General features: G+C 38.8%; 1 protein-coding gene across 1 annotated transcript in view; it reads right to left on the reverse strand.

The window, feature by feature from the left end:
* ACTN2 (actinin, alpha 2) overlaps positions 1-9,979 on the reverse strand; it is an 85,376-nt gene that overhangs the window by 53,373 nt on the left and 22,024 nt on the right. The window contains exons 2-4 of the mRNA XM_012660155.1: positions 5,588-5,702; positions 4,543-4,662; positions 3,679-3,765 (exon numbers count right to left, since the gene is read on the reverse strand). Of these exons, the coding sequence (XP_012515609.1) occupies positions 3,679-3,765; positions 4,543-4,662; positions 5,588-5,702 (322 nt within the window). The remainder of the gene's footprint in view (positions 1-3,678; positions 3,766-4,542; positions 4,663-5,587; positions 5,703-9,979) is intronic.

The following is a 9,979-nucleotide window of genomic DNA, read 5'->3' on the forward strand; positions in this document are numbered from 1 at the left end:
CAAGCACTGTGGCCTGGACTCCTCAGACATCTCTTGCTCCCTCTCCATTGTCCTGCACAGGCACTTCCCCCAAGAAATTTCTTGCACTTCTGTTATGAACTGAATGTTTACGTCTCTCCCCCTCTCCCACCAAATTCATATGTTGAAGCCCTGAACCCCAATGGGATAGTATTTGGAGATGGGACCTTTAGGAGGTGATTAGGGTTAGATGAGGTCATGAGGGAGAGGCTCTCATGATGGGATTAGCACCCTTATAAGGAGAGACATCAGAGGGCTTGCCCACTCCCATGCTTTCCCACCCCCAGCCCCTACATGTGATGCCAAGCAGGAAGGCAGCTATCTGCAAGCCAGGAAGGGGCCCTCACCAGAACCAGACCATACTAGCCCCCTGATCTTGGACTTCAGCCTCTAAAACTATGAGAAAATAAATGTCTATTATTTAAGCCACCGAGGCTATGATATTTTTTTATGAAGGCCCAAGGAGACTAAGACAATTTCTAATATGTCTTGGTACCTGCTTCTTCGAGGACCCAAACTTACATGCATCCAAATAGCTTCTCAAAGCCACTTACGTAACCTAGGATTCCACTCATATTTAAATGTTAACAATTTAGAAAGTCCCTATAAGTACATGGACTCTAACACTAGGCCCTGGCCTTCCATCTTAGGGAGAGCTTAAAGTTGATTTTTTCAAATCAAAATAAATATTTTCTAATTTCTAATTATGTGTCTAATCTGTCAATAGACTGTCTTTCACTCATAACACAGGTGAAATATACACACCCCAAAAGTTTCATTTATTGTAAGAATAACTTTAATGACTGCTGTTCATATCTCTTATCTAGAAAACTCTAGTTAAGGAAAAAAACTGAAATTTCTAAGACTTTATTAAAATATTAATTGGTATGGATGCTGAAATATGAAACTCCATATCTAGCAGTTGTGCTACATACATAACTGCCTGTCCAGTCCTGACCGTTGTAATTAATAACGACATCGGGAGGAAATTACAGGCTGTATTTGATAAAGTTTACATGAAACCTGCCAAGTGAGAAGAGTAAATAGAGGTACAGTAGAGACCTACAAAATTCTAAAACTGCTGCTGCTGAAGTTTAGATTTACAAGTCATTGAGTTTCGCCTAATTTCTGTCTGAATATGTGTGAACACTCAGGCAATGAATGTCAAACAAGATTTTCTCCTTATTTAACTGGTTACTCCAACCAAAGGTGGCCTACCTCTCCCCAACTGCCAAGGCCATTTTTAGGCTTTCAACAAAAGCTTAACAAGCCTGTGCCAATGATGAACATGACTGGAATACCCTACCCCTGACAGGTGCAGGGGAAACCCAAAACATGGCCATTTGGCACAAACGGGTCCACACTCAAAACCCTGATTATGGGTGTAAAAGGCATGTGATAGACTGGCCGTGTCACTTGTCATTCCATCATAAAAAACAGTATGATGCCCCAAGGAGTCCCATCTACTTACACCGGACTGCCTTCAATAACAGACATATTAATCTCTCATTTTCTTTCTTGGAAGAAGCCCATGATTTTTTGAAGGAAACTGGCTCCTCCAAGAATTTGGTTTTAAACAATGTCTTTTTCTACATAGTGTACATCATTAAAACAGATAAAGATGATTTTTCTGTAGGCTTGTGGAAATTAAGTAAGGTTGCTAAAAAATTACTCCATAAAACTAAAACAAATAAAAATATAAGTTAGCAAACTAACATTACCTACTGTGTGGGACACTGAAGATTGTTGGTTTCAAGAGAGTTAAGTACTTTGCTAATGAAATTACCACCTTTTTTTTTTTTTTGAGATAAGTCTTGCTCTGTTTCCCAGGCTAGAGTGCTGCTAGCTCACAGCAACCTCAAACCCTTGGGCTCAAGCGATTCTCCTGCCTCAGCTTTCTGAGTAGCTGGGACTACAGGCAAGCACCACCATGCCCAGCTCATTTTTTCTACTTTTAGTTGCTTGGCTAATTTCTTTCTATTCTTAGTAGAGACGGGGTCAGTCCCACTCTTGCTCAGGCTGGTCTCGAACTCCTGACCTCAAGCAATCCTTGCACCTCAGGCTCCCAAAGTGCCAGGATTACAGGCATGAGCCACCATGCCCAGCCAGAAATTACTGCTTTTTAATGTTTAATTTCTTAATCTTGTGAGGAACAGGTTAATATATCCCCTTATTGTGACATTTTATAAAATACTGTGATTTGACTATCTTATTTTGGGCCTATTAATGATTTGGGGGAAACTCTAACAGTTAGACAATATATTCATAGCTACGCTTGAAATAGAATTAAGTTTTAAACTCATATTATCACTAATTTAAAATTTGTAACCCATCATAAAAAACCTGGGGTCAAGTTCACCTCTGTAATATCTGTGGAAAAAGGATTTGCTAGTCCAGCTAAATGTAATAGCGTGAACAAGATTTTTAAAAATAGTATTTATTCTTTAAAGTGAGTTTGAGTTTGACTGTTTAAATATTTAAATTTAGAAGTATATAAAAACAGATAAATTATTACAAATTACTATTTTTTAATAAAGCAGGAACTTTTAGGAAGCATCTTATTCTTTTCAATAGCGTAAAGGAATATACTTTAATAAAACTACATTGTGCAAAAGCTCTCAAATTCAAGACTATTTATTAATTCAAACTGTCATTCCTGAGCCTGAATTATTGAGGTTTTAATGTCATCATACCTTAGTTTGATTTTCAGATGACATAAATGAGTCTTCAGTGCTAGAATAATCTAAGTGAATTAAAAGCTCCTTAAGGGCAAGTACTGCAGGCTTCATGTCACCTGGCACAACAGTAGGCAACGTTTCTTCCTTGATAAATAACTAAAATCACTTAAAAAGACCAGAGTCAGAGGGTACTCTGGCCTAGGGAGAATTATAAATGATACCCCTACCCATCACCATTCAGGTACCTGGTTACCTGTTAGGTTACAAAGGAGAGGCCAACTAGTTGGACAATTCAGACTGCCTTAAACTATTCTGCAGTTAAACATTTTGTGATCTGAAGGCTAAATAGGCAAAGTTCTAATTTTAAGAATGCCAATTTGACACTTTTCAACAGTGCTGAATTTATCAAAATATTTGGGAGTGCAGTGGGCGTGAAAGACTAAAGATTTTTATCTTCAGTGGCAGTGCCAAGGATTAAGATTCTATTACAATGATGAAACAGTTGTTAGAGAGACACAGTGGCAATAGAGATTTTTGTTTAAAAAAAAAAAAAAGAAGAAGAAGAAGGAGAAAAAAGAAAAGAAAAAGGAAGGGAAGGAGGCAAATAAACTAACTTGGGTTGTAACAGATTATTTTTTTGCACCTGGAAAAAAAAAGTGTTTCAGTTGTGAGCCTAAAGAACTCTGCATAGCTGTGAATTTACTAGTATAACAAACAATCCAGAAGCTCAACAAATGCTCATTTTAAAAAGTGACTTCTGTTCTGAATATGTGCTCATCTTTTCCAAAATGATTCCACCCCCATTAACGAAACAGTGTTGCCAGGGTCTTTTCCTGCACGAATATAAAATTCATGAAAACCCAACTTACATGCCTTTCATTCAATCGTGTTAAGTGTTCAACTTGATAATATCTTATCCAAATTTTGATTTACAAGTTCAATTTACAAATCATACAATTAGACTTCTAACCACGTCTTTTACCTTCAACTGAAATATCCTGAATAGCAAAGCGAAGGATGATGGTCCAGATCATACCCAGGGTCATTTTCACATTGCCATCAACAATTTCTGTAGGTAAGAAAACAACAAATCAATGTAAAGATAACATAATGAGTATGTAACTTTTTTCCCAATGTATAAATTTTGACTTCAGAGCTATTGGGAGATATACATATGGAAAGACTAGTTTATGTTTTTATAAGCATCGCAGTGTGTCTGGTTATAAATACGGTATTCATAACCAAATGTCTTCAGTTTAAAATGAATTCTGAGTTAATAATAAGCACAAATCTTGCATATGCATTATCACTGAAAACCACCCAGGAGTTTCCAAAGTTTTAAGACTAGATGAGCTAAGGTTTTAAATAATCAAATAAAGAGAACACAGTCTCATCTTCATCCTGATCCTTCTTACAGCACTTCCCAGCTGGCAGATAGCAGGACTCAGCAGTTGTGCACAATGAGATGCAGGTAGTTGCAGCTCCTATGGACCTCACCAGATTCCCAAATCTGCCACCAAGAACAAAGAGGCCACTTCATTCCTATTAATTGCTCTTATTAAGAGTCATTGGCTTGTATAAGTTCTTTCTCCTTCCTGTAAGTGGTCTGAAGAAGACAGTGTTATATGGGAATCTATTCTTTGCAAATAACCTCTAGAGCCTGGTCTCCCACTCATGGTACCATTTGTTCTCATTGCCACCCACGCAGCACCTAGCAGAGAGCCAGACACAAGGTGGGCATGGTAAAAGGTGGAAGGGAAAGAGGAAGTAGAGAACTCAAGTCACAGGCTGCACCTCTGCTGGGAGGTCAGACTGGCAGACAGGGTTACCCCATCACACCTCTTACCTTCCGCCCCGATGGACACCAGTTTCACCCCTTTGCTGGCTATGTAATCCAAAGCTTTGTTGACATTAGCAATTTTGTGGAACCGCATTTTTCCTCGGTCAGGTTTGGGCAGCCTTTCCCCTGATGGGTGAAAAGAGAATAGTGCAATCAGAGAGAGCGACCCCTTATGAGGAATCAAGATGCCAAAATTCAGAGTCCACGCTTTCCTTAAACAGAAATGGTTATGTGACTATTTCTGACGTGTGCCCGGTTTCCCTACATCACAGTAAAGAAGGAACACTAACCTAAAAAAACCTTGCAGGATCAAATGGATCATTGGGCAACCATACTATTAAGGCCATATGCTTTTTGGATCTGCAGGGTGAGTCCAGTTTGGCCCATGATCCAACTTACATATGAGTAAATAGAGAAGCTGGTTAGTGTCCCTGGAGCATTCGGAGTTGCTGGCTAGCTGTTGGAGGAAATCAGGATGCCTAGTTCATACCCAGAGGTGGCTGCCAGGGCTTGTCTTTGACGTCTGATTATGAAGATATATGGATCAGGGCAGTTCTGCCCTCACCCCTCCCAGTCACACTTCCTCAAAAGTGATCCACTCTCTGGTCCAAAGTTTACATCAGCCAACTGAAATTCAGGGCAAATTATAACCTCACTGAGATTTTACTTCATATGTTCAGAGTTACACTAGCATGTACATTGGCTTTTTGGATACAAGATGATTTCTGGAATACACACTAACTAGACCAAGAGTAGAGAGAGCAGCATGGTGGGTAGTCAAGTAAATGCCATTTTTTCTTCTCTTATTTTGTTTCGAGGTAGGTGGCATAAACATTATTTTAATAAGTCAATTTTAAACAGAATTCACTCCGTCTTTAGAACAGAAAAATAACTCCAGGCAGATTGCTCTCTGGAAAGGTTTTCTTTGCCAATAATACCATGTTCTCACCTAGCCAAGTTCAAGGAGAACTTTTGATGTAATCATCTTCAAATAGACGCTTACCTACTGATTACACATAAAAATATAGGACTGGGGTATATTAATACCAACCTGAGATGACTTCCAAAAGCAGCATGAGCTTAAGGCCATTCCTGAAGTCTTCCTCGATGTTCTCAATCTGGGTGCCAGCTTTCCTTAGGTGGGAGTTACACCAGGCGGTGAAGGTCTGCAACGAAAACCAAATACCACTTAGCACAGGCCCATTAGTGGTCAGACCCCCTCAGCATGGACAACACTCGACACCTTCCACATTGGAGGAGTCTATGGGGTTGGGGCTTCTTGGGTCTTCTAGAGAATGCAGAATTTGATAGAAAAGAGAATTGGTAACCCAAAGGTAAGAATTCTGTAAAATTTTCTCTTTAGAGACAAAAACTCATTTATTTGATATTCCAATCTGAAGAATTTTTGCCTTCAGTTAAAAAGGTACCATGTTTATACCCAAACCATCACCTTCTGAAACGTCTTACTTTGTAGAAAAGACAGACTGAATTAGGATGTGCTTATTCCCTGCCTACAACAAAAATATGCTTGTTTGCAGAATGGATGAATAAATAATGTTTAGGGAATGTTCAAAATGTCTTACTGTAGAGCAGAGGATGGGAGATATTATGTAGCAGAAAGGAGGAGAGAGGAGGGACCCATAACCACTAATTATCTACAACTACTTTACATTGGATGAACAACGGTTTTAAGCTAGCAACTAAATCAATTAAACAAATTTGCAGTGTAGTCAATTATTTAAAAAATAGTAACAAGTACAATAACCTCCTACTAGCATATTCCAGGCCCTGGACTAGAGCCTGGATTTTAAAGATGACTAGATACAGCCCTGCCCTGGAAGGGCTCACAGTGCAGTCATGTTAACAAATTACTAGGACAATCTTCAGCAGAAAATGGACTGTATATTAAGTGGCATCCACAGTCATTCTGTTTATTTTTCAAGCTTCTTTTAACTTGGCTTCCACTTGTGTGCTATTTCCTGCCAAATCCAGATTAGAAATCCTTCTGGCAGCTGTTGGCTAAGAATGCAAACTGTCCCCTCATCTCACAACAGCTGCTGGGCTCGAGAACAAAGTGCCTGGTACGTCAAACTAGAGGGCAGGGGACATGTAAGGAAGGTTTGTGTTCAAGATGAGAAAATCACCTACCAAGAGTAGGCTGCTTCCAAGTAAGACCACAAAAAGACAAAGTGTCCATAAAAATGATTTTCCTGAGGAAGAAAGAGGATTTTTAAATCTAATAGTCCCTCATTTCAAAAAATATGTGAATGGCATTAAATTCAAGGACAAGAAGAAAATGTAGGCATTTTCTTGGATTTATAGTAATAAATTTTACCCAGAGAGCCTAAATAATAATTATTTCTTCTAAAACAAATCTAAATCCTTAGTTAGGTCTACACAGAAAAGATATTCTAAGCCATGTACTTGAGATCTATGTGCTCAGTGTGGTAGGCCCTAGCCAGAGAGGCTTTTTAAACTTAAATTAAAAATTTACCTCTTCAGTTGCACAAGTCATTTTTCAAGTGTTCAAAAGCCACACACATGGTTAGTGGCTACTGTATTGGATGGTGCAGATTTACAACATTCCCATATAACAGACAGTTCTGTTGGATAGCGCTACTCTAGATAATTGGGTTTGGTTTGGTTTGGTTTTTGGAGACAGAGTCTCCCTCTGTCACCTGGCCTAGAGTGCAATAGTGTCATCATAGCTCACTGCAACCTCAAATTCCTGGGCTCAAGCGATCCTCCTGCCTCAGCCTCCCAAGTAGCTGGGACTACAGGCACATGCCACTATACCTAGCTGATTTTTCTATTTTTAGTAGAGACACAGTCTCACTCTTGCTCAGGCTGGTCTCCAACTCCTGGCCTCAAGCGATGCTCCCACCTTGGCCTCCCAGAGTGCTAGGGTTGCAGGCATGAGCCACTGTGCCCAGTCAGTTTTGTTTTTTGAAGGTTATTATAAGAATCCATTATTTATTTATTTAAATGTTAATTCTGTGTGTTTACTTTTTGAATGGGTAACACATTTCCTTGGTTCCAAATTCAAGTGGTACTAAGGGTATAAAGGCAAAAGCCTTCGTCTCACGCTTGTTCCCGAGCTACCCAGCGCCATGTTCCAGAGGGAACAAAAATATCAGTCTCTTATGTATCTCTTCAGTGATATCTATGCATACATAAAACATACAGACACATATATCTTTTTTTTAACACAAATCATAATATGCACATTGTTCTGCACCTTGTTTTTTTTTACCCACTTAAAAAAATATAGCCTAGAGATCATTCCATATCAGTACAGATCATTCTTTTTTATGGCTGCATAGTATTCCACTGTATTGTATACACCATACTTTATGTGATTAGCTCCCTATGGATGAAAGTTTAGGTTGTTTTCAGATAATTAATTTCTTACAGTAAAAAATATCCCAGGCCCTGTCTTCAGCAGGTAAAACTACTTAAAAGGATTTTTTTTTTAACTGACAGTATTGAGACTAATCATATACCTGACCTTTTGGGAAAGGCACAAGAAAATAGTAGGTTGTGATTTTTTTTAAAAAAAGTAACTGATAGAGAGAAAATATAATGATATAAACATTTATAGAGTATTTTTTATTTAAGTTCTACTTAAAAATGGGCAAATATTGCTGGTGCAAGTCACTATACCTTATTATAGCATTATTTAAGTCTCTTCATAATAAAAGTATCAGAAGCACTTTTGGATATAACCCCAAAAGCTGCTCATGAAATCAATGTAAGCTTCCTGACCCCCACTGGGAATACTGTAAAAGTCTGTTTGATACTACATTTTTATAGGTATACATACAATGAAGGTAATTTACCATAGGTAATTATTTGGTTGTGCAAATTCAGAGAACGAATTTAATCTAAAAGGTCAATTTATTTAGTTGAGTTAAGCCTAATGAAGTTTCCCTGTCTTTAATGAGTACTGCTAAGAGCCAGCAAAGGTGGTAACTAACCAACTTAACTGTGGAAAAAGGACTCCAACTGTTCTGTGATAATAGCTTGCAAAGAGGCCAGTACATTCTGAAAAGGAGTTTTAAGCTTTATTAGAATGTTTAATTTTTATTCTATTTCCTGTTTTAATTACCATGGCCTAGGGGGACTATTCCTACCCACTTCCCATCACCTCTGTTTCTGTGAAAAGCCTTTTAATCTTGGAGATAAAAACAACAGCAACAACAAAACTCCACACATGTGACCTGAAGACTTCTTTGTGAACTTTCTTGCTATTTGAATTGCAAAGTGCATCTAGAAGGTCCATGAAAACTAAACTTTGAAGAACTCAAATGAGAAGAAAGGTAGGTCCACATGATTCTGGAGGCAGGCTCTTTGGTTCAAACTAGATTACCAAACCAGAAGTCCTTTCTTAAGGGAAATGCTGTTCTATTGAACCAGACACAGACCATTGAGGAAAGAGGCCAACGTCTCCCCAACCCATGGCTCAACCAGAGGTTGCAAACATGAGATCCCCATACCTCCTCTTTTGCTTCCAACTCAAACCCTTCCTCTACCTCTCTCCTAGAAAAAAGCTTATTCTCTGTTCCTCTGTATCTAGCCATAAATACAAATGCTTTTAGCATCTTGAAAATGGGCACATCAAAAAGTTTCAGAGCCACACAAAGAGGATCAAGATAGGAAAATGCAAAACCATCTATCCCCAGGAAAGAAAGACAAATGTTTCTAGTCTTTATCAACTGCCAAAGAAGTTAATACAAAGCTAAGGGAAACAGTGTTCAAGTCAGAGAAAAGATGGAAATGCAGTGAAAGACATCATCACTACATCTATGTATGTATGTATGTATATGTATATGTGTGTGTATGTATGTATGTATGCTTTCACGTGGTAAGACTGAAGGATACTTGAAATTATCAGCAGACCCCGCTTTTGTTATATTCCTGAACATGATCTAGAGGCCCAGAAAATGCTCCTCAACCCCCAAAACACAGTGGTTGAGAAAAATACCTGTTGAAGGAATTTCCCAGGAAATTCTTGCTGTTAACAAGAATTGTTAGCCCCATTCAACGGTGGGAGAGGCTGCTGTGTCTTTCATGAAGGACTTACTAGCAAAGTCCCTAGTCCATGGGAATTATAAAACTATTGCCTTTCTCAGTGAAATTATATAACAGGACAATCAGCACAATGTGTTTAACAGCAAAAAAGTACTTATGTCCTTACTGAATTGTTGTTTTTTTTTTGAGACAGAGTCTCAACTGTGTTGCCCGGCCTAGAGTGCCGTGGCGTCATCCTAGCTCACAGCAACCTCAAACTCCTGGGCTCAGGCGATCCTACTGCCTCAGCCTCCCGAGTAGCTGGGACTACAGGCATCCACCACCATGTCCGGCTAATTTTTTCTATATATTTTTAGTTGTCCGATTAATTTCTTTCTATTTTTAGTAGAGACGGGGTCTCGCTCTTGCTCAG

The sequence above is a fragment of the Propithecus coquereli genome, unplaced genomic scaffold, assembly GCF_000956105.1.
Source record: "Propithecus coquereli isolate 6110/MARCELLA unplaced genomic scaffold, Pcoq_1.0 Scaffold66, whole genome shotgun sequence".
NCBI classification, from domain to species: Eukaryota; Metazoa; Chordata; class Mammalia; order Primates; family Indriidae; genus Propithecus; species Propithecus coquereli.